This window comes from Mesoplodon densirostris, chromosome 12, assembly GCF_025265405.1.
Source record: "Mesoplodon densirostris isolate mMesDen1 chromosome 12, mMesDen1 primary haplotype, whole genome shotgun sequence".
In the NCBI taxonomy this organism is placed as follows: Eukaryota; Metazoa; Chordata; class Mammalia; order Artiodactyla; family Ziphiidae; genus Mesoplodon; species Mesoplodon densirostris.
Window position 1 is genome coordinate 82,024,445 of NC_082672.1, and position 25,517 is coordinate 82,049,961.

At 47.1% G+C, this 25,517-nt stretch overlaps 1 protein-coding gene across 1 annotated transcript in view; it reads left to right on the forward strand.

The window, feature by feature from the left end:
- The window catches only part of KCNQ5 (potassium voltage-gated channel subfamily Q member 5), a 589,895-nt gene extending 566,264 nt beyond the window's left edge, over positions 1-23,631 (forward strand). Inside the window, exons 11-14 of the mRNA XM_060114492.1 lie at positions 1,121-1,229; positions 17,790-17,921; positions 20,259-20,385; positions 22,789-23,631. Coding sequence (XP_059970475.1) covers positions 1,121-1,229; positions 17,790-17,921; positions 20,259-20,385; positions 22,789-23,631 — 1,211 coding nt within the window. The remainder of the gene's footprint in view (positions 1-1,120; positions 1,230-17,789; positions 17,922-20,258; positions 20,386-22,788) is intronic.
- The last annotated feature ends 1,886 nt before the right edge of the window (positions 23,632-25,517 follow it).

The window sequence follows — 25,517 nt, forward strand, 5'->3', positions numbered from 1 at the left end:
GGCTCAAATAGGGGAGCTCCCAGGTGGCCTAGTGGTTAGGATTCCGGCAGGGAACTGAGATCCCACAAGCTGTGCGGCCAAAATAAAAAATAAAAATAATAAATAAAGAGGTTCAAGTAGTATTTGGAGGCTACATAACTCTTTTCTCCTGAGTACACTTCTGTTACTTTATTACCGGGATCATACATGTTCATTGCAGAGATTTTAGAAAATATAGCCAGGCAGAAAAAAATAAAATCATTCTTAATCCCAGATATAGATTGTTTCTTTAATAATATATTGTGACAGTTTTCCAGTCATTAGTCATCATTTTTCACAGATTCTCAATATTCCATTAAATAAACCTACCAATACTTATTTAAACCTTTTCCTCGTTACAGGAATTTTAACCTGCTTTCAATATTCTGTTACTGAAAACCAAGCTGCAATGATATGCTTATGCCTTATTAATTTTATAAATTCTTAGTAATTTGGTGTTTATTGTAACCCTGCCTTTTTGTCAAACTTTGTGGTTAAGCCGAAAGATATTTTGCTCGGTTTACGGGAAACTGATTTTCTTATCCAGTCTGAGAATCTGCCCTCGGCCTTGGCAGTGCTATCATCAGCAAGCTCTGTCCTGGGCTGCCCACGTCCAGTAACCGACAGGGAGTCCGTGTGCTTGGATCCGAACGCTTAGCACACTCGTTCAGGGCGTGGGACAACTGGGGTCAGTGCCATGGGCTTCAAGCTCTATATATACAGGCCAGCTCACTAAATGTCCAAAAACTGCTTTCCTAACTCCAAACAGCTGTTAGTTAAACTCTGGCCGTTAGTTTCAAAAGAACTGGGCAAAAGAGCGTGAGTGGATCGACACAAATCCATCACCTCTACCGGGAAGAAAGTGTGTCAGCAGCCCCATGGAAAACAGCTCAGAAAGGCAGTCACGTCAAACCATGTGAAATCGGGTAGGTGGTAGGAAAAGGAGAAAGAATAATACTGGGAAAAACAATTGGCCGACCTTATACGTGTTGATTTATAAGCCAAGTCTGTGAGTTCCCCGCCATCCCTACGTGAGACCAATTCGGTAACAAGTTTTAAATTGCCACTGTGCTGCTACCTAACTGGCCCTTTTCTCTTGCAGCTGACACGGCGCTTGGCACCGATGACGTGTATGATGACAAAGGATGCCAGTGTGACGTGTCTGTGGAGGACCTCACCCCACCACTGAAAACTGTCATTCGGGCGATCAGGTTGGTGAAAACCTCTGACAAAATGATTCTGAAACCTCCCCCTGATTATCTGAATCACTACGTTGCTGAATTCTCTTTCCTGCAGGTAAATCTCCCGCAATAATTCCTTTCTCTTTTCCTATTCATCCACATGCCTATTACATTTTGAAATATTTTTTTAATACAAAACTTGACTGTGTTCAACACGGGATGGGCTATAAAAGGTGGGTGGGATTTGAAAAGCCAGGCCATACCGGACAGATTACGTGAGAATTGGCTTGTTGTGTGAATTTGTCGCTTTAAGGACATCTGAGTATAGATACAACTGTACTTTTTAAATTATTTGTACGTCTCGGTGCTTCAATCCATGTTCTGTATGTCATGTCGAAGAAGAGTCCGTCTTTGCTATTTCAAAGCAGGTTGACTTCTGAACATGGGAAGCCTGTGTGTTCCGCAGGGGGTTGCTCCTGTCCTGCTGAAATATAATTGTAAAGTCTGACTGTAACACACTTCCTCTGCTGATGGCAGAAAACTGAGAGGGTCCCAAGCAACTTGTATTTGTATTTCCAGGATCCACTCCCCCAGACAATCCAGGATCCGGACTAAATGAACTGCGGCTGTTCAGCCTGCCCAGTGTCATCCCTTTGGGAGAACATGTATCTGTCAGGGGATGCAGAGTGACTGCAAAGAAATATGCCTCTGCTGTTTTTGGCTTTTCCTGCCTCTTACCAGAAAGCCTGAGGAAAGCTGAAAACATCCAACCCAGTTTAGCAACCCAGATACTCAGTCTAAGCTCAGACATCAATATGATGGATTATGTGCTTCTGGTCTGAGCATCCTGTTAGACATTGCTGTACTCTGTGGTCGGGGGTCACTGGGAGAGTAGAGGTGAGTTATAAAGATTTTGGTAAATGTTTATGGGGGCAAAGAAAATCATGATATGATGAAAATGTGTGCCCAGAGGTACTTAAACATTATCTGTAGCAGCCCGCTAAACAGAAGTAAAGTCAAGCCTAGTTACTTCCCTCTGAACCTGCGAGCAACAACCCTGTGGATGGGGGACCGTCCCGTCCCGTCCTGTGTGTCCTGGGCCTCTTGTCTCATCATGACTGTTACTGACACTCCACGTCTTTCTCAAAGTCTCCCAGTTTGGACAATGATATGATCGCCCTGCCCCGGGGGATCCCAGAATCCTTGGGTAATATTTAATCCCAGAAAACCCAAGGATACGTAGTGAAATAAGGTCTACAGCCTTCAGTTAAAGGGATGGAAAGGATCTGTGCTGTGCTGTCCAACACTGTAGCCACTGGTCACACCAGGCGATTCAAATTTGAATTAATTAAAATGGAATAAAATGTAAAGTTCAGTTCATCAATGGTACGGCCACATTTAAAGTGCTCAGCGGCCACGCATAGCCAGTGACTTCTGTGTTGGGCAGAGAAGACATAGTACGTTTCCATCATGGCAGGAAGCTCTATGGGGCATTGCTGGCCCCAAAGTGACCTCGACATTCTTTCCATCCGTTCCTTACAGCCAGCAGAGACCCCTGGTCTAATTTGCAGCAAGTACAGTAAAATCTTATCTAAGGGACCAGATTAAGTTTCCTAAAAGTCATACTTAACCCAATTTGTGTCATTTCCCAAGACCTTCTGAAGCTTTCTGCTTTTGCCTCACAACAAAGAATCCTGAGCTACAAAAAAGAAAATGAAATAGGTTTATTCTGCCAGCTCAGCACTTGAGCAGCAGCTTGCGATTTGCTTTGTTATTACCCCTTCCTCTGGAAACTTGACTGATTTTTGTAAAGTCCCTTGCAGAATTCCCTTGCTCTTCAGAATTCTTTCTTGGTTCTTATTTTTAACAGGAACTTTATTATTTACACGTCTCTCCTTTTTGTGGATTTTGGAAGCTTTCTGCTTGCTACTTCATAACTCTTGATGGGCTGTTTTTCTTCCCTGTATCCCGATTCTTCTTGGTGCATTTTTTTTTAATCACTTCTAAGTTTCATTTAAAATTGTTGGATTCTATAAAAACATAATAGCTATACTCAGTAGTTAATAACTTAATTGGAAATCTTTGACTCATGATAGAACTTAATTTCTAAAAATTAAAGGACCAACCACCGCAGTTAGCACTTCTGAAATGGATTTGCAGGTATAAGTCCCTAAATCATATGCAAAAGTGTCCTTTTCATGAGTTTAATTACATAACAAACTGAACACCAATTGACTAGAGTGCTTTTGCCAGAACATGCCCACCACTCACAGCGCACCTTCAACAGGATTTTCTGTGGATGTTACTGATGGCAAGTTCGAACCATCTATTCCTCAACTCTAAAACGGCGACTTTGTTTTTGGCATTTTCCTCGTTCTCTTTTGGTTGTTTGATTATTTAATATGACTACCTGAACATGCCTTTTGTCTTCCAGTAGTGCTAACAATAATAATAGTTTCCTCCTAAGAGACAAATTAAAATTCAAATGTGTAACAGAAAATATGTATGCAATGACAGCATGGAAAATAATATGATTACATTCACAAGAGCAAAGTAGGGATTCTTATTTTCAGTTATTAATATTTATTCAGCATCTGACATTTTCTAGTTGTTTTTGAGAATAAATATTCTCAGGCAATGAGATGATTAAGGTCATTCTCTGAATTCATCTGGATTCTATTCCCCAAATTCACCGAGACTTGTTTTTTTAATGAATGACATCACTTTTTATAGTAGTGAACAACAGCTATTCTTAGATATTTCCAAACTATGCCTTAAAAGACAGAAGAATACTTAGTTTTGTATAGTTCCTCCAGGATTACCACAGATTTTTTTCAAAATATTATTTAGTTGGAGTGCGTGAAGTTGTTGAAAATGTGTTTTCAAACTCATCTCTGGGGGTGAAAATTGAACTTATTTTTAACAAGAGTCCTATCTGTCTTGTTAATGATTTAATTCAAACAATGTTAAATTTCTTTTTATCCACTCATACAAATTAATTTCTAAATAGAAAGATGAAATTAGCAGGGAAGTAAACAGATTGACAAGCAAACTGATAAACTCTTGAAAATTCTACACACCCAACTCCCACTATACAGTTGACCCTTGACCAGTGCAGGAGTTAGGGGCCCCGACCCTCCATGCAGTAGAAAATCTGCATGTAACTTATGACTCCCCCAAACATAACTACCAATAGCCTACTGTTGACCAGAGGCTTCCCGATAACATAAACAGTCAATTAACACATATTTTGTATGTTATATGTAGTATCTACTGTATTCTTACCAAAAATTAAGCTAGAGAAAAGAAAATGTTATTAAGAAAATCACAAGGAAGAGAAAATATATTTACAGTATTGTACTGTGTTTACTGATACAGAAGTATGCTCACAAGATGAATCATCTATCAGTACCTACATCAAAATTGTCTTATACGATACAAAACACTATAGATGTTATATGTGTTACTAACACTAGACATCAAAAACGAAAAGATAACGTGAAAAAGAAGTACATATTTATTTACAGGTATAACGATTCATGCACTGATAACAAAGAAGCAGCAGTATGATTGCTTCATGGTAGCTTAGCTTGTACACTAATGAATGAATTGTTATTAAAAATTTTATTGCACACAGTATCACAGTTACATCCATAATACAGTATTGAAACAGTGTTAGATTTTTTAAAAAACCACTTCCCTGTGATGATAGGCTGATATGCAGTTTCTCCCATTATGAGGGAGAGAGAGGCATGCTATACAGTAATGAAATTCTTTGAAAGTAAAGTCATAAAACAGTAAGAAAACTAACACCTTATTAATTTTATATTAAATATCACTCATGCTTAGGTAAAGATCAACTAGTATCTACATATATTTTATGTATGACATACCTAACTATTTCTTAATTTTTTCAGCATATCTAGCTACACAGTTCGTTTCTCTTTTCAAATTGTCACAAATCTCCAACAATTTTTCCAATATATTTATTGAAAAAAATGCACATATAAACGGACCCAAGCAGTTCAAACCCGTGTTGTTCCAGGGTCCCCTGTATTACGGTGTATTCACTTGCTCGGGCTGCCATAACAAAATACCACCAACTGGTTTAACCTCAACCACCAAAGATTTATTTTCTCACAGTTCTGGAGGCTCAAAGTCGAAGATCAAGTTGTTCACAGGGCTGGTTCCTTCTGAGGCCTCTCTCCTCGGCCTGCAGACAGACACCTCACTGTGTCCTCACGTCATCTTTCCTCTGTATGTGTCTATGTCCAAATTTCCCTTCTTATAAAGACAGCAGTCAGAGTGGAGTAGGGTCTGTGCTAACATCTCATATTAACTTATTCTCCTCTTTGAAGGCCCCATCTCCAAAGCCAGTAACATTCTGAGGTCCTGGGGCTTCAACATATGAATTTGGGGGGGACACAATTCAGCCCATAACACATGGCAAGACACCAATTTTTCTATCACTGTTCAAAAAATATTTTCCCAGGCACAATATCAAAATTTTCAGATTAAAAATAAGCCCATCAGTTACCCGGATAATCCTTCGCAATATCAGACATCTGGGAGTATCTGAAGAGGTTGACTGGCTTGCCTTTCAAGCTTGCACTTGGCACTGTGGAAACACTACGTAAGTGTGAGTCTTGGGCAAATTTTCACGCAAAAATTAAGATATGCTCATGTATTTGAAATAATAAATTTTAAAGGTCATAGTCAATACAACTCTACATTTATAAAAGGGTCTTGGAATAATCATTTTTTAAAATACAAAAGAGATGTTTGTATTTGTTTTCCCACCGCACGGCAAGGGCTGGATAAATTCTCAGCTGTGCACAGCAGGACAGCACGCGAGGGCTGTGTGCCTGGGCAGCTGGGGAAACAGCTTGGTCAGTGGGAACCTTGTGGGTGAAGCTCGCCTGCTTCTCACAGGTATTTTTTCCTAGAATCACTACATCTAGGGTCAGGGCCGCTCCTAACGAGATCCTCAGCAACAGTGGCTCTCAACATAACTGTGTTTTCTGTCAGTCGGCAAGAAATGAATCAGAATACGGCGCAACCCGTTCTCCTTGTGAGGAGAACCGAAACCAGGCGGTGGAGATTACTCAGTATGTGTAGGAGAGCTGGCCCAGAAGCTGCGGGGTGTATCCTGTTCCTTACATCTCCTGGTAGCCCTGCGCTGTCATCTCCGCACCCCTGGGCAGACCCAGCCTTCCTGGGAATCGGATGAATAAATGAGGTCTGGGGTGAAAACTCAGAGAATCTCATTTTCTAATGTTCTTTTTTTTTTTTTATTGAAGTATAGTTGATTTACAATGTTGTGTTAATTTCTGTTGTACAGCACAGTGACTCAGTTATACACATATATGTATTCTTTTTCATATTCTTTTCCACTGTGGTTTATCACAGGATACTGCATATAGTTCCCTGTGCTCTACAGTAGGACCTAGGACCTGTTGTTTATCCATTCTATAGGTAACAGTTTGCACCTGCTAACCCCAGACTCCCAGTCCTTCCTTGAAGCTGCAGCCTGACTTTACGAGGCCTCACTGGCTAGTTTTTCCTGCCCCTCCCCCGCCCCCCAGGGCTGCTCAGGAAGGTGGTCCAAGAAACCCAACGTGCCGCTGTGCGACCTGGGGCAACTCACATCGCCTCTCTGTGGTGTTTCCTCATCGTGACGTGGGGACGGGGATGGTGCTGACCTTTGCTGCGGTGAGGATTTCACGGGTTACCGTGGGCAGAGCACCGAGTGCCGGGCAGCGTGGGAACCCAGGGCGCTGGGCCCCCTCCTGCCCACCCTCCGCTCAGGCCAGACCCTTCCTCTCTGAGCTCCCCCTGCCGGCGCGGCCCACGTGAAAGGAGCGCTCCTTTTTCGCACCTGGGGGCGCCTGCCTGCCTGCACCCACCCCCTCCCCCAGGAAGCGCCCGCTGTTTCCCCTGGCAGTTTCCTCCTCACCAGGCCCTGCGCTGAGGACTCGCCCAGAGCACCGCCGCCATTAGGGGCTGGAGGCAGCACGAGGCAGCGTCCCCATAGCCCCTGTGGGTGACTCGCTGCCGCGCAGGGCCATCCCACGAAGTCCAGTGGGCCTGAGAGGTGGGTGTGACTCTCCTCTGCCGCCCCCAACCACACGGGCCTCAGGACTCCCTTTAAAGACCCTCCCAGGGGGTCGGATCCTGCACTGAAACAAGATGTATCACTTCTCCCGTGCGCTGGGCACAGGGGCAAACAGTAAGGAGGAGGCGGCCCCTGCTTGGAGCCGGGAGGGGCCGTCGTGCGGGCCCCGCGTGTGTGTCTAGGCGGCTGCAGTGACCAAGAGCCAGGGGGCGGGGAGGGGATGGGGGAGGAGAGGCCAGGCCGAGGGGCGCCGGCGCCAGGCCGGAGAGCCGGAGGACGCACGTGCGAAGTTCCCCGCCCCCCCCCCCCCCAGGCCGGCGCTGCGCTCCCGCGCTCAGGACGGTGACTCTGACTGCAGCGCGGAGCGGGCTGGGAAGAGGGGACACTCGTTGTCACAAGCCCTGGATCTGCGGGCGCCGGGGCCACGCAGTCACGGTGAAGGGAAGCAGGGGGGACGCCGGCGCTCTTCCGACGGAAACAGTAGCAGGGTTTGGACTTCAGTGGGTGGCGAGGATGGAGCGGAGGAGTCGAGGGTGAGACGGGCACCCGGGCTGGGGCGGGGGGCGGGGGGCGGGGGGGGCGGGTGGAGACGGCGCGCTGCTGCGAGTGCCACTGGAGGGGCCGCCCAGCAGGCAGGTGGAGCCCTGCATCTGAAGCCCAGGAGAGACGCCTGGAGCAGGACAGCCTTGGTGGTCGTCAGCACAGACGTGGATGGTTTCCAGAAGCGTCCCCTGGAGAGCGTGGAGGCAAGACAGACGGTGGTCCTCACAGAATCTCCTGCTCAGGGACCGCGAGGAGCCGCGGAAGAGAGAAGGTGCTGATCCAGAGGGACCCGGGGCAGCCGGGCAGAAGGGACCAGGAGACGGGGCGGAGGACGGCCTGGCGCAGCGTTGGGAGCGGAAGGCGGGTCCACCGTATGAAAGGCTGCTGGAGGTCAGAAGAGACGGGGGACCTACTCCTTTCCAGGAGGTCCCTGGGAAGCAGCACCAAGGAAGCCACCGGGAGCTTTGGAGAAAAACTCAGTAGAGGCAAAAAAAGGCTGAAGCCAAGGGGCTTCCCTGGTGGCGCAGTGGTTGAGAATCTGCCTGCCAGTGCAGGGGACACGGGTTCGAGCTCTGGTCTGGGAAGATCCCACATGCCGCGGAGCAACTGGGCCCGTGAGCCGCAACTACTGAGCCTGCGCGTCCGGAGCCTGTGCTCCGCAACGGGAGAGGCCACAACAGTGAGAGACCCGTGCACCGCGATGAAGAGTGGCCCCCGCTCGCCGCCACTAGAAAAAGCCCTCGCGCAGAAATGAAGACCCAACACAGCCAAACATAAATAAATAAATTTTAAAAAAAAAAAGGTTGAAGCCAGGTTGTAAAGCCATTTTTTCAAACTACCTATGAGAATCTTTCACGCTAATAGGAGCATAGGTGAGGCGTCAAGAATTTCTTTATAACTAGCAAAGACTCATCATCGGCTCTTCTAAAATCGCTCGGGTCTGATCAGCCAAGCGCAGAGCCACCGATGACTTGTCAGCTTCCGAGGGTGGGCCAAGCGGGCCTTGCTGTCGCCCGGCGCGAGTGCCGAGGTTTTCGGGTTTTCTCGCCCTGTGCTCCACCTGCTCCAGGAGGCGTGCACGTTCTCCTCTAAAATGTATTTTCGGCTCTGCTTCCTTCTTAAACCTCACTTCAACCTTCAGGCAAGAATTCCCCGCAAACAGAGAAGAGGCGGCACATGTTTGCCACTGTAGGTTTTGTTAAATCCGCAAGCTGTTTAATCATCACCAGTCCCTAACTTTGCTGATGGCGTCTCTGCTGTTTTAGCAGAGATGGTGAGTCTTTGTTTGCAAGTCGCTATGTAGTCATTCTGGACAGCCAAGTCTGTGACACATGACAGTACAGGACGCTGCTGGGGAACATTTTATGGATCATTTATGAGATTTTTTTAATCAGCTAATATACTCCCTGGAATATTCTTTTTTATATATAAATTTATTTATTTAGTTTGGGCTGCATCGAGTCTTCGTTCCTGTGCTCAGGCTTTCTCTAGTTGTGGCGAGCAGGGGCTACTCTTGGTTGCAGTGCACAGGCTTCTTGTTGCGGTGGCTTCTCGTTGCGGAGTCTGGGCTCTAGGCACACGGGCTCAGTAGTTGTGGCACGTGGGCTCAGTAGTTGTGGCTCCCAGGCTTAGTTGTTCCTCAGCACATGGGCTCTTCCAAGACCAAGGATCGAACCCGTGTCCCCTGCATTGGCAGGCGGATTCCCAACCACTGCGCCACCAGGGAAGCCCTGGAATATTCTTTTTGTTTGTTTCTGTTTTGAAGATAATTGCTTGTGATCGCATTTTGCCCTGAGGCTGCATTAAACCAGTGTGTTCACTGAAAACACACTTACTTTGCAGCATCTACTTTTTAACCTTTTATTTGGGTATAAGTTAAACTGAACCTCCTATTCATTGCTGAGATGAAAACTATTCAAGAGCAATCAGCATGTATGGGCACTTTGTTTATTTACTTATTTGTTTCACACTTTAAAATTTACACAGGATTTTATACTCCTAGGAAAATAAAATGCCCAAATGTAGTTACCGTGTTAGTGCTCACAAAAATCCTAGGAAGGAAAGTTACCCATTTGTAGACTTGCTTGTATCCAGTTCTTACTTGCATTTTACTACTCTTATCTCTTTAAAAGAAGACCAAACAGAATGAACAGAAGAACGTATTACTCCTGAATATAAAACAATATTAAGCATTAGAAGAAAAACCCTACTCCCAGTGATGGGAACAATGTGACCACAGAACTTTCCTGACCCCTAAGTCAGCCAAGGGAGGTATCTGCCTGCCCCTTTAGTGACGACATCTGGTAGATTGTATACAGTGGGGCTAATTTACATCTCTATCAAGAGCTGAAAGCAAGAAAATGAGACTGGCCAGCGCATCCGGGCAGCCCTGGGGTTCCTTAGTCACTGGCTAGTAGCCCAGTCTGAGATGACAGGATGGTAAAGGAGTCTTGGTATGCGATTCTATAACTAGTTTCGAAGAGTGTCAAAGTCTAGATACCATATACACAAATGCAGACCTGTATTACCGAGTCATGATTATGTATTTTTTTTAGAAGGACATCAGCTCAGCTTTCATTTATTAATCAATTTATTTATTTTTGGCTGTGTTGGATCTTCGTTTCTGTGCGAGAGCTTTCTCTAGTTGCGGCGAGCGGGGGCCACTCTTCATCACGGTGCGCGGGCCTCTCACTATCGCGGCCTCTCTTGTTGCGGAGCACAGGCTCTAGACGCGCAGGCTCAGTAGTTGTGGCTCACGGGCCCAGTTGCTCCGTGGCATATGGGATCTTCCCAGACCAGAGCTCGAACCCGTGTCCCCTGCACTGGCAGGCAGATTCTCAACCACTGCGCCACCAGGGAAGCCCATGATTATGTATTAACAGGAAAATAACATTAATGAATCATCCAACTAGTGATCCACACGCCTCCGGTGGTGACCCACATTATCAAGTTCTAAGCCTAGTTGGCTGCCGAATCTGCCCCGTGATCAGCACCACCCCTTGACTGGACTGTAAAAGGCTCGAGAGGGCTACCTCGGGAGGGAGTCAGCGACCAGAGGCCCTGGGTCACTTGCAGGACGAGCCCCGGGCCCCTCCTTTTCAGGCGGACAGATGCTGTATCTCTCCTGGGGAGTCAGAATCGGGGGATTGAATTTGCTGAACAGCGAAAGAGGTGGGTATGGAACGCTCATCAGTAGAGGTGACGGACAGGACGCACCGATATGAAGTGGGGCGCATCCACACCAAAAACATGAGGTCTAGGACATCAGGCGGCCATTTCTGAGCCCTGAGGAATTTGATCCTCTCTCCCCAGAGATGGGGATGCATGCGGAAGAAGTCTGAGGTACACACTCCTCTCCTGCTTGTCTGCCTGCCCTCCTGACCAATCCCCGGCCTCCAGCACAGAGGCTGGCACGTCGTAGGTGCTCAGTGAATGTGTGACGAGTGGCTGATTCGGTCCCGCTTTCCAGCATCACGCAGGGAAGCAACCACCCTGAGCTCGTCCAGGGCCCCAGGCTCTGGGGACATGGGCTCTAGAGCTCCTGGCGAGGGGACTGTTCCTCCCACCAGGACGCCGCAGAGGGATGGACGGGGACCACATGGTCCCTGGAGGCTTCTTCAGCTCCTTCGCAGCACAGCCAGGGCCCACACACACACCGTGGTAGGAGCTCGATGACTATTTATTGAAAGAATGAATGGACCCGTCACCCGGCACTTGCTTCCTTGAGAAGCTAATGGGACTTGTTAGCTGGCTCTTGCGTGGAACTTCGGGTCTTACTCCGGAAGCGGAGGCAGGAAGCACGGGGTGTGTGATCGGGGGTCTGACACCCAGGCACACGGACGCGCTGCCTCGTGGGCACGATTTGTGTGACTAGGAAGATGACACAGACCCGCCGTCATGCTTTCGTGTGGAGGCCGTCCTAACCCAGCCCAGTCCCACCCCAGTCCCACCGCCTGTTGGTCGTTCTCAACCTGGGCTGCAGGTTCCAATCACCCGACGAGGTTTATAAAGCTTCTGGATCAATTAAATGACGTTTCTGGAGGTGGGAGCCAGGCATCGGCGTGCTTTAGGCTCCCTGGCTGAGGGCAAGGGGGCAGCGGGGGCTTGGGGACTCTGCTGCCTTTACGTAGAGCCCATCAAGCTGCCTCCCTGGTTCAGTCGGCTGAGCCCTCCTCCCGCACGAGGTCTGGCTGTCGGCCTCCCGTCCATCTGTCTGGTGGTGGCACAGTCACCACCGCTTCTGTTTTCTAGTCGTTCTTATCTCTGCATATTCGTATGCAGGGGGGTTTCTACCCTGACTCAGAGGCCTGGGACAAGACTTTTGCGAGATTCTGTAACTAGTAGCAGCACAACAAATGCACCTACACTTCCTTATAAGTGCACATGTGTTGTGTGTATATATAGCCTATATTCCACCCGGGGTTTAACTTCGCTTTGGTTATTTCTTCGTGCTCGGAGAATTGCTTGATCAGATTTCTTCCGTTTCAAGCCAGTTGCCAGTTGAGGTTTGTGGCGAATCTCTGGCCCCCTCTAGCGGTCACAGGGGAGCATGTCTGTTTCGAGATTAGGTCTCCTCCGGGATTCCTAGCCTCTGAGGTACCCGCAGCATCGGAGGAGGCTGGCTTCAGGGTCTTTTGCCCTTTGCTGCTGTATTGGCTCCAGGGGTGCAATTTGCCCTCATGAGGAAAAGACAGTGAGAGTGCAACCTAGTGCCCCGCCTTCTGTCCTCCTCCGAAGGCCCTTCCAACAGCACCAGTAAGAACAAGCCATTCACTGTGTGCCAGGCGTGCGAGCAATAAGAGCCCTTTCATACCAAAGTATCTCTTCCGTGCGGTTATTTTGTGTTAAAATATTAACATCTTAACATTAAGACAATAGTAAACATTGTGATTAAGAGCTCAGCACTGGGGCCACACTGGCTCAGATCTCACACTTACCAGCTGTTTAACCTCAAGCGACTTACTTAACCGTTCTTGGCCTCAGTTTCCTTATCTGCAGATTGGGGCTGACAAGAGTCCCCATCTCACAGGCTATACTGCCAAGTGCCGCCTGGCAGTGTTGTCATTTTAATCACTAAATGTACTCTAAAGGTCTGAATTTTACTCCGGAATGATTTGCTCAAACACTCCTTTCTACCAGGCAATACATAGATCATACTAAACTTCTTTTATAAGCGTCCATTAAAGTTTTCTGCCTCTTTTTCTGCCTGGCCTCAAGGCATTTCCTTGTGTCTACACCAGAGGTCAGCAAACCACAGGGTGGAGCCAAAGCCAACCCAATGCCGTGTTTGTAAATAAAGTTTTACTGGAGCACATCTTTTTTTTTTTTTTTTTTTAGTTGGTTCAACTTTTAATATTTTTTTACAACTTTATTGGAGTATAATTGCTTCACAATGGTTAGTTTCTGCTTTATAACAAAGTGAATCAGTTATACATATACATCTCTTCCCATATCCCTTCCCTCTTGCATCTCCCTCCCTGCCACCCTCCCTATCCCACCCCTCCAGGCGGTCACAAAGCACCGAGCTGATCTCCCTGTGCTATGCGGCTCCTTCCCACTAGCTATCTACCTTACGTTTGGTACTGTATATATGTCCATGCCTCTCTTTCGCTTTGTCTCAGCTTACCCTTCCCCCTCCCCATATCTACATTCTCTTGTGTATGTACTGCCTGTGGCTGCTCTCATGCTACAGTGCAGACATGGGTGGCTTCGGCAGAGATCATGTGACCTACAGCCTGGCCCTTTACAGAAAGAACTTTCCACCCCTTGTCTAGACTTTGGGTCCCTCTGATTTACATCCAGCTGCATTAGGAGGGCAGAGATACATAACATTTAGGACTGCCTGTGTGAACCAAGCTTCCTCCCAACTTGGGGCTCTCCAGCCCCAGCTCTCACCTTTTCCCTTCACCACATAGTCAGAAGGCTTAGTACCTGACATGGAATGGTCTGGGAGAGAAAAAAAATTGAAGAATAAAAAGGCCTTTCAAATTCATAGTCTAATAGCCACTTTGGACAGTTTCCTTGGTTGTCATCACCTTCATGTCTTTCCTGAAATCTAGAATTATTGAACTCTGGGCTTCATTTCTTCCTGCAAATAAGCAGAAAACGGCCTACTGACTCCACTTTGCAGAAGCTAAGTGCGTCGTGGGCAGCTGGTGGCTGGGAAACGTACACAGTAAAGCAAACCAATGACCAATGAGACCAATGTGTATATCCTACAACTTGGGTAAAGTAAGCAGAGGACCCCTAGACTTTGCGACAAAAGGGGAAACTTTACAATTATTAGGGGTGGGGAACCCACATGGGCCCAGGCCTGATTCTTGGGAGGGGCCTTGGAGAGAAGGAAGGAGGCCAATTCAAGGGCAGAGTGCACTGGACACCCCGGGAGGACAGGGCTGGCGGTGAGGGGAATAGACTAACGTGGCCTCGGGTTGACTTGTGTGAGGGTCAGAGGGCACACAGAGGAGGCAGGAGGAGCTCAGTGGACAGCTGGACGTTCCCCTGAACCTTTACAAGTGTGCCTGTCCAAGAGCTGCCCTGTGGTGTGAGCTTAGTGGGGTATCAGCAACACCGGCCTCGTACTAGCTGTGTGACCTTGGACAGGTTACCCGACCTCCAGAGCCCTCGCTAGACCCAGATATCAAAGGTGGAAAACTCTCAGGGCTTCACGTTGACATAATGGAGGCAAAGGGCTCAGGGCAGGGCCAGCCATTCAGCAAGGGCACAGCGATGGGAGACCCACCCCATAGGAGGCGGCGGGGTGGGGTGGGAGGACGAGGCCTTCACTTCCCACCGTCCAGCTCCGTGTCCAGCATATGGACCCTGAGCACTCGGGTCAAGCTCGTTGTGGGCAGAGACAGAAGCCATTGTAGACGTCCAGCGGGACCGGGGAAGTGAGGGGGCTTAGCTTAGTCTCCCAGATCTTCCACTCTCTACCTTCTGATTTCAACCACGAAAACCGAGTGCAGTCCCTGGAAAGGCGAGGGGATTGGGTGGAGGGAGGGAAGCAGAGGTGAATGGATGGTATGAACATCTCGAATCGCCCGGCCCTGATGACCGGGGTCTTGGCTCAGAAGGGTCATCAGACAGTGGCCAAGATGGGCAGGGAGCACGCCTCCCATCCTCGCCCTCCTGGAGCAGGCCTGGCACGCAGGAGTTTTGGAAACATCTACAGCAGTCTCTTAGGAACAGAAAACTGAGGTTATACTCTGTTTAGACTTTAACCACATGTGTTCATCCCTGTGTTCTTGATGGTCCTGTGATATATAAAACTCGTTCAGCAACTGAACTACTCTCCCACCAGGCCCTCCCCTCCTCACCTTGGACAGTTTCGTTTTGCTGTCAGCACTCTCTTTACATTTGGTACTTGCTGGCTTATGGTGTCATTTATTCCTTGACTTTCAATGTTTTTTCCTTTCTCCTTAATTCCTCATAATGATATCTTATAATTTGTGATTTAGTTGTTCTGTGAAATCCTAATTACGTTAGTAATTTGAGGGAAAAGAATATTATATTTTCGTGGTTTTCAGAAGCATCTTTATTTAAAGGAATCTTTTCTGAGTCAGGCAGGGTCCTAATTATTCATGAATACACAAATTTGTTTTACTTTAGAAAGTTTTTGGTATTCACGAAAGAGAGTCAGAGTCTTACGGTCTCCCTGAAATGCGCCTCAAAGAACTCAGATCTGTTCCGTTCAGAAGGTGTCAGGAGTCTGCCTTGGCACAGAACAGCATAAACAGCTTTGGGCGACCAAAGAGGAGCTGGTCCTCATCCGTTTCTTCAGCGAGCGTGTACTGAATGGCCGATCCTTGCCAGGGATCTTATGAGCTGCTGGGATGAAAAACAGAGCTTCTGACCTCAGTGAATCTCCTCGAGAGGTCCGTGCTTGAGCTGAACCTGGAACAGTTAGCATTTTGGGTAGCGTGCCAAGACAGACCTCTGAGAAATGAGCACTTTGATGACGAGAGAATCTGGAAGGGCTGGCGTGGGGCTGCAGGCAGAAGAGCAGGTGGAGATGGACGAACGTCTGGGGAGAAGGGAGTCGCTGCCTCCGCCCGTCACCCCCTTCCCTGGCCAGGCGGAGCCTCCAGACAGTCAGAGACAGCCCTGCAGTCAAGGACCTCCTACAGCCTGGTGGAGGCCGTATATAAGCAAGTAATCACAGTGTGGCATGTTAGTTACTAAAACGAAGGTTAATAGACAAGTGACTAACTGCTTGGAGAGAATCGCAGAAATTTCCATTAAAAAAGCGACGTTAGAACCGAGTCTTAAGTATCCTGTAGGATTTCAGGAAGACGAGGAAAGACCTCGAGTTCCAAGGAGCAAGTGGACGAGGATGAGGTGAGAGGGGTGGGCAGACGCCACGCCACCCACGGCCTTGCAGGATGTGCTAGGGAACGTGATGCTCACCCGCTGGGCCCGGGAAAACCACGTGGTAGAGAAAGGGGGTAAGAATATTAAGGACAGGGCTTCCCTGGTGGCGCAGTGGTTGAGAGTCCGCCTGCCGATGCAGGGGACACGGGTGCGTGCCCCGGTCCGGGAAGATCCCACATGCCGCGGAGCGGCTGGGCCCGTGAGCCATGGCTGCTGAGCCTGCGCGTCCGGAGCCTGTGCTCCGCAACGGGAGAGGCCACAACAGTGAGAGGCCCGCGTACCGAAAAAAAGAAAAAAGAATATTAAAGACAAATGATTCAGGGCTGATTAGGAGACAATCAGTTTGAAGTTAATACAATTCCAGGATCGAGTTTGGGGCTTTATAACCAGTAAAACAGTTTGGGTTTGTTGCAATCAGCTATAACTTAGATAGGTAATTTTCCACTTAAACGCTACATTTGTCCCTAATCTTCCCCCTTTCCTCCAAGGAACAATAAATTTTGGTTCATAGAGCCTAGTTGACTGATCTGCAGCCTGGGACCCATGAGCGTGATAATAAGAGTCTCTGAGCCAATTAATAGTTGAATAAACACCAACAAGTTTAACATTTACCGGCAGTAAGGCTGCACAGATTCATTAAAATGCTGTGCTTCTTTGCTTTCCCCAGGAATTATATCAAGTTATTGCAGTAACTGGTTATCTTAAGCAGCTTAGCTGTTCGTGACATCATGAAATTTATTGACGAAATATTGTTTTAAAACACGGAGTCCATGTTGGGGGAGACATTGTAATTAAAAAGACCTCTGGTCTTTTTAACCACTGGAGGTCCAGTGGTTAAGACTCCATGCTTCCATCAGACATGGGTTTGATCCCTGGTCGGGGAAATAAGATCCCATATGCCACTTGGTGTGGCCAAATAAATAAATAAATAAATAAAACCTCTGGCTCTGAAGAGTTTAGACATCCAGCTTAGTTGATGAGTGTGTTATGTTTGGGGGAAAGAAAAAAAAAAAAAAAAAAAACCTTGGGTAGCTAATTGAGCAGTATTCTGCAGAAATAATTTATGAAATTTTTCATAAATTTCTATACAAATGTACATTTCCCTAGAGAGAATGAGAGTTTTGTAGCACATCTGCATCTCAAAAACGCATATAGTTACATAAAAGACCATTTTAACAACTTTCATATTTTTATAGGGATGCATTCACTAGGTGTTGATCTTGGACTTCTTGGGGTTACATGGAAAAGGTAGAATTGCATTTTGACTTTGATTTTAATTCAGGGTTTCAATGGACATTAAAAAGGTGCAAGAGTTAAGTATTAACGTTTAGTCTCTTTTTTAGTGTGTTTTTCTCCATTCAAGCTGTGCCTCACAGGAGATATTCTTAAATTGTCCACTGTAACCTCAGGCTTTCATGTTGCATTTCTGCAGGAGCTTAAAATCATTTGATGTGTGACGTTTTCTCCCCCAGAGTTTCTTCTATATACTAGTGAGCCATTTGGGTGACTTTGTTTTAGTGAAGTTATGAAGATTCATATGTAGTATGTTCCTCTTACAGAATTATGAAGTTTCACGTTGCAAAACGGAAGTTTAAGGAAACATTGCGCCCGTATGACGTAAAAGACGTCATCGAACAGTATTCTGCTGGTCACCTGGACATGCTGTGCAGAATTAAAAGCCTGCAAACACGGTGAGCAACGCGGGGGTTACTTGTTCTACAGGAACAGTCTGGGAGGAACGTCTTCCTAGTAGAAAAAACTCTTGAATTCCACGCTTCTAACTCTTTTTTTAGTGAACAGCTGGACTTTTGCGTTGAAACATAGATTTTATTTAAATGTAAATCGGACATTAAAAGCCTCAACGTATCGACAGTGTCTCAGTGTCTCACCTGTGAAAATGGGGTATTGGCAGTGGCCGCCTAGGGTCGTGGTGAGGACTGAATGAGTTAATGCAGGGTCACCGAGCGCTCGGGGAATGTTAATGGTGGGCACTGCTGTCGTTTCCGTTATCGCCTGAATCCTAACCATCCTTCAGAGAAAAGCTAGTCTTTCTCCTTCGTTAAACTTGACCCACCATCCAGCCCACAAAGACAGACCTGTCCCTCCTCTGACCCCCTAAAGCGAGTAGAGTCCACTGCAGGGAGTAAAAGCACTCCTCACCTTGGAATACTGTGCCGGAGAGTCAAACTGGGAAACGCGGGGTTGGCTCTTATACTGCTTCCCTGTGGGAAGTTTGTCCCCCTGGCCCTGGACCAAGTCTGGGCCCGTCCCTTCATGCCTGTCCTGCACGGGGCTAGATACACACCGTCTTTCCAGGGAGCATCTTCTCTAGTGGTTGAAAGAAATGAGTTCAGTATGTTATTTCAAACGTGTTTGATTGTGTCATCTTGAAGCCAAAATATTTAGTCAGTTTCATTTTTTTTAACAGTCTTGCTTCACTATCAGGCCCAAACTACCAGCATTCGACTGAACAGTTCTTAAAACACAAGGACTGAGTCTTCATTGTTTGTCTATGCCCAGAGCACACTTAGCCCAGGGTGAGGCCTATACTAGGCCCTTAGTAAAACACCTGTTGATTTCTATAACATTAGTTACAGAAATCACAGTTTTATCGTTCATTCATTCAGCAGGTAAGTATTGAACCTGCAATGTGTGCCGGGCACCCTGGGCACCCAGAGATGAACAAATGACCCAGTCCTTGTAGAGCGGCAGTTGAATAGATTAGATGTCATGACTGCCTGTACTCCTGTGCACACAAAGTAAACTGGAAAGTTGAGTCAATATTCCTTATAATTCAGTTCTAAAACACACAAAAAGGAAGAAAGTAAGTCCAATTTAGGCTGACTAGGTCTCCTTGGAAATTGTTTTAAATCACCTGTGATCCTGTTACAATCTCCGCCCAGGTAGCCAAGGTTTTCCAAGTCCTTTCATAGAACTACCTAAGGCTCCCAACGTTTTTGTTTGCTTGTTTGTTTATCACAAATGTAATTGGTTTTCTTTTATTTTTCTTCATAGTGATAGGGTCACTAGTTAAAATACACTGTAAAGTCTGCAATTTAAATTTTATTTCATGCTGCATTGTAGCAATAGTTTACATAAATAGCGTCCATTTAATCGTTTAAAACAAAGGTTAAATGTAAATTAGGATCCTGTTATTTATTCCTATGATTATTTATGGTTTTCTGGTAAAGTTTTATTTTTCTGAGGGTGAAGGAATTAATGTTTTTGAAAGTAAAATATCTTTAAACTAAATTGATAATTTCCAGAAATCAATTGACCTGGAGAGACTGCCATAACATTACAAACAGGATTTTTTCATTTAACATATGTTTGTTCAATTGGTTTTTTTGTTTCTTTGTTTTTATTGAAGTATAGTTGATTTACAATGTTGTGTTAGTTTCAGGTGTACAGCAAAGTGATTCAGTTATATATGCATTTATATCTATTTTTTTTCAGATTCTTTCCCCTTATAGGTTATTGCAAAATATTGAGTATAGTTCCCTCCCAATGTTTCTATAAAGTTCAACTGCTGCAGAATTTGCAGAACTAATCTGGAGTTTCTTGCTTATGTGATGTGTGTATACTGTCCAACTAGAAATCCTGAGATGGAGACTACCGCTTTCTTATCTGCTTATCTTCCATATGTCAGATGTATGATAAATGGTCATTGAAAAATCTGCTCTATTATTAACATGAAATAGTCATAATTATGATTTTGTCATTTTTAAGTGGTTGAATTCAAGAAACACCTGGTCAGGGGTGGGAACAGACAAATTACTTGGTAGTTTAGGACATTTTTGCCTCCAGAAGATCAGCCATAAGTGATTTCATCATGGACTAGAATAATGAGAAAATTAACCTCGTGTAATTTTCATGTGAAGAAAATAAGCACGTCAACTGGAAGAAGTTCATTTTTATTTCCTCTTACGTAAATAGAGATAATTGTATTTTTCTTCTCAAAACCCTTCCTTCCAGCCTAGGGCAGTGTCCACCTTCAGCACTCATAATCAGATCTCTTTCTCTGCTAGTGTGGATCAAATTCTTGGAAAAGGGCAAATCACATCAGATAAGAAGAGCAGAGAGAAAATAACCGCAGAACATGAGACCACAGATGACCTCAGCATGCTTGGCCGAGTGGTCAAGGTTGAAAAACAGGTACAGCTCAACTAAACTGCTTAATTTTTAGCCAGATTTTTCTCCAGTTTCATTGAGATATAATTGACGCATATCCCTGTATAAGTTTAAGGCATACAACATAATGGTCTGACTTCCATACACTGTGAATGATGACCACAGTAAGCTTAGTTAGCCTCCATCATCTCATAGAGACACAATAGGGGCTTCCCTGGTGGCGCAGTGGTTGAGAGTCCTCCTGCCGATGCAGGGGACACGGGTTTGTGCCCCAGTCCGGGAAGATCCCACATGCCGTGGAGCAGCTGGGCCCGTGAGCCATGGCCGCTGAGCCTGCGCGTCCACAACGGGAGAGGCCACAACAGTGAGAGGCCCACATACCGCAAAAAAAAAAAAAAAAAAAAAAAAAAAGGCCTTACATTGGAAAGGCACCTATAAGACACAATAAAAAGGAAAGCACAAAAAGAAAAAAAACTTGTTTTCCTTGTGATGAGAACCCTTAGGATCTACTCTGTTAACACCTTCCTGGGTACCACACAGCAGTATTAACTCTAGTCATCCCCTTGTGCATCACACCCCCAGCACTTGTTTATCTATAACTAGGAATCGGTACCTTCCGGCCACCTGCCTCTGGTCCCCTCCCTCTACCCGCTGCCTCTAGTCACCATGAATCTGATCCTTTTTCTATGTGTTTGGGAAGGGGGTTGTTTTTTGTCGTAAATTCCACATAAGTGAGATCATACAGTATTCGTGTTTCTCTGCCTGACCTATTTGACTTAGCATTATGCCCTCAAGGTCCATCCCTGTTGTTGCAAATAGCAGGATTTCCTTGTTTTTTATGGCTGAGTAATATTCCATTGTGTATATATATATACACACACCACAACTTATTTATCCATTGATCTGCAATGGACACTTGTCTCTGAGTCTTGGCTGTGAACATGGGGGTGCAGACATCTTTTTGAGTTAATTTTTGTTTCCTCTGGGTATAGTCCCAACAATGGAATTACTGGATCATGTGGTAGCTCTATTTTTAATTACCTGAGGAACCTCCATACTGTTCCCCACAGTGGCTGCACCCGTTGACATTCCCACCAACAGTGCAGGAGGGCTCCCTTTTCTCCACATCCACAACAGCATTTGTTATCTCTTATCTTTTTGATGACGGCCATTCTAACAGGAGTGAAGTAGCCAGAATTTTTTTTTTAATCAAAACTGATTATAGGCAGTTGGATGTATTTTAATGAGTAATAGATTTTAAAAGGAATAAAATCAAGAAAGAGCAAATAAAATAAATTTTCTTTATGCATAGACAGTGTTTCTCTAAAACACCTGTATTTCCATATAAGAAATAGAAAATTTCCTCACATCAATTAATACTCGAACTGCAAACAACTATAGATTTCCAACAGTAGAATAACAAAGATCTAGTTTTTATTTGTGTTTTGGTTATTTTCATTGTCTTTTATGTCAAAAAAAAAAGCATAATAACTATGGTAGTGCACTGAATGTTTGTTGACCCTGAGAGTGTATCGTTTCATACAAAGACAGTTTTTAGGAATCAAAATGCTCCCCCAATTTAATATAAACATTCCAAGCATTTTATACCTTTATTTTTAAATTAAGAATCACCTAGGTTGATATTTAGGGTCTTTTTTTTTTGTCTGCACCGCACAGCTTGTGGGATCTAGTTCCCCGACCAGGGATGGAACCCGGGCCTCCTGCGGTGGAAGCGCAGAGTCTTAACCACTGGACCGTCAGGGAAGTCCCAGTATCTAGGGTCTTGATTTCTTCCAGAATAAGTTCCCTGCTAGGCAGCAGTAAAGTCCCAGAATGTCTTCAGGGAAGAGGCTGAGGAAGGGCAACCTGATCGGGGAGGAGGGTCTGGAAGTTGCTTTGTACAGCGCTTATATGGCTTTTGAAACATCCATTTTATTTTATTCTTTTTATAATTTATTTTATTTTATCTTTGTGTTGGGTCCTCATTGCTGTGCGTGGGCTTTGCTTTAGTTGTGTCAAGAGGGGGCCTCTCTTGTTGCGGAGCACAGGCTCTAGAGCGCAGGCTCAGTAGCTGTGGCGCACGGGCTTAGCTGCTCTGTGGCATGTAGGATCCTCCCGGACCAGGGCTCGAACCCGTGTCCCCTGCATTGGCAGGCGGATTCTTAACCACTGCGCCACCAGGGAAGCCCCTGAAAATTAATTTTAAAGGCTGGGGAGGCAGAAGGGCGCCGGTGGAGACCAGGCGGACGGACGCCGGAGCGTCCCGCCTCTGAGCCCTCCGTTCCCGCCCTCACGGTTGGAAGGGGCATCCGGAGCTGGTGCCGAGTCAGGACTGCGTACGACTCGCCTCTCCGGACTTCACTGTGCAGGCACGGCCGGACTGCTTTCTACATTCTTATCAACAGTGTACGTTTTCCCCTCTTTCAGGTCCAGTCCATCGAGGCCAAGCTGGACTGCCTGCTGGACATCTACCAGCAGGCCCTGCGGAAAGGCTCCACGTCGGCCCTCGCGCTGGCCCCCCTGCAGACCCCGCCTTTCGACTGTCAGCAGACCTCGGACTATCAGAGCCTGGCCCCGCCCGGCAGCCGCCTGCCCCGCTCGGCCAGCGCGGGCCTGACTCGGGGCCTGCAGCTCATCCTCGCGCCCGGCGAGCTGGGCGCGCAGACCTTGTATGCGCTGAGCCCCACGGCGGCCCAGGGGCCCGGAAGCCCGGGGGACGGTCCAGCGGCGGCGGGGGTGGGCGCAGCCCGGCCAGCGGCTCCCGCCACCTTGCAAATCCCGGCCCCGCTACCCGCCCTGGGGGCCCTGGTCCCCGGCCCCGCGGGCCCGCACGAAGGCCTCCCCGACGTCTCCGCCCGCCTCGAGGCCGCCAAGGAGCGTGCACTGCGCCAGAGCCTCGACCTGGACGGCGCGGCCCTGCTGTCCGTCCGGCCCGCGGCGGCCCAGGACCGGGGCAAGTCGGCGTCGGTGCAGAACCTGATCCGGTCCGCGGAGGACCTGGACGTGCCGCTGTCGGGGAGCGAGTCCAGCGGCTCCAGGGGCAGCCAAGATTTTTACCCCAAATGGAGGGAATCCAAATTGTTTATAACTGATGAGGAGGCGGGTCCGGAGGAGACCGGGTCGGACGCCTTGGACGCGGGGCCGCCGGCCCGGGAACCCGCCCTGGCGTCGGACTGTCTCAGGACTGGACGATCCCGATCATCTCGGAGCGCGGGCCCGGTGGCGGGAGCTGCGGAGGCCCTCGGCCGGGCCCACGCCAGGCTGAAATGAGGCCTCGTTCGCTTCCCTTGCCCCGCAGGCTCTCAGCCATACATGTCGCTGCATGAACTCTTCGGGAAGCCCTTCTCAAAAGCTGAATGCCCAAGAATCAGGAAGAGCAGGAAAGGCAGTTTCCAAGCCCGTTACCTTTTAATTGCATGACAGTGCATGTTCAGGGGACGGCTGAACTTCCCAGGTAGGACATTAGCCCTCATTCAGGAAGGTACCTCGAGTTAAAACTCCTGAGAAATCAACACTGCTGGTGCTGTGGTGTGTGTGAAGATGTCAAGGTCAGGTCATTTATAAGAAGATTGGACTCTGTCTTTTGAAATGATGGGAGTAAGCGCCTTCAAATTTCAGGCATTTCTGCTTTGTGGTAAAACACAGAATACAGTTTCAGAATTAGGCCATGACGTGCGTACACGTAAACATAGTATCAGCTGCTAATAGGGTGTCCAGTAAAGCAGAGTTGGGGCATCACAGACACGGCTGCCTGTCCAAGACGTACTCGCCAACCCGTTCCTATTCAGGCATTTTATTATTAATGTCATTTGAATGTCAATGCGTGTGCTTTTGGTGACTTAACGCTGTGGCCAGCAACTTTGCACGTCATTTTCATGTTCTTTACGACGAGAATGTTCTTCGGTTAGAAAATGTGCAAACAATGAAATTCAAGGCCAGTGGGGCAAATAGGCTGACTCTAACACATTTGACTTCAGTGGAAACGTATTCCCTGATGGCTCGCTCCATCAGCTGCTACACAAGCAAACCAAGCCCTGAGAAGCGGACAGCCGGCCGGGCAGGGCTGATCTGTGTGCCCTGCAGCGCTCTCCACTAAAGGCAAGTGTGAGAGGCTCTTCCCACGGCTGATACACACGCAGGATCCTGGGAGCAGACGTGTGAGTGAGATGGGGATGGGAAAGGCTTGAAAAGAATCCAGACACGACACCGGGAAACAAGTGAAGCTCAAGAAAATGACTTCCCCCTCCAGGGCCATGAGAGGGAGGGAAACAAACCAAAAGAAAAGAACTTGATTTTTTAGAAAACGAATATTGCTAAGGAATTCAACTACCGAAACATCCCTTATTCTTATATATAAGCAGAGAATTTTGAAAGGCATTTATTTTTTAATATGCCCTGAATGTTTTTTGCTATTAGGTAGTACATTTTGCATATGGAAGGCTAAAACTAAACATCCTTTACTTTTTATACTGTAGCACACATTTTCTATTCTTCCCAAGAATGTTGCCCCCAATCTGAAATTACTGGCTCAGTTTCCTGGTACAAACGTTTTATGGTTCAAAGTCCGGTAACACTGGCAGGGTCTGCGAATCAAAACACTTAATAATATAGCCTGGAAGCAAAAACACCAGGGGACACCAAAGGAGAAATGTATGTACCAGAAAGCAAGCAAAGTTGACCGCTTGTTAGAAACCAGCCTCGCTAGCCCAGACCGTCAGAACTTCAGCCAAGGTCACGGCACCCAAAGGGCCAGGAGACGCGAGAGAACACTGGTTAAACTCTCACCACAGAAGGACTTAAAAAGGAAGAGTTTTTTCCTTGACGGTAGTGCCTCCAGGAAAACTTTCCCAGCAGCCAGGAGGACCAAGCAGGGCTCTCGCCGGCCACCCAGAGGCCAGAAGATGCCCGGACACCCGCCCAGTCCCTCCCAACTCTCTCCCCAGCCGGGTTTCTCCACCCCAGACTCCCCCCGACTTTTCTTCTCCACAGGCTTATGGACTCCCTGCCACAAGTTCCCTTCTGGACTTCACCAGCCGACATCCCCAAGTAAACCGCTTCTCCACTCACCCAAAATGCGCTTCTCGGCCTTTTAAGACCCTGTCCTTTTTGATAAGCACTGAAATTTGGCAAGATTCCTCTTCTCGCCCCACCGGGAT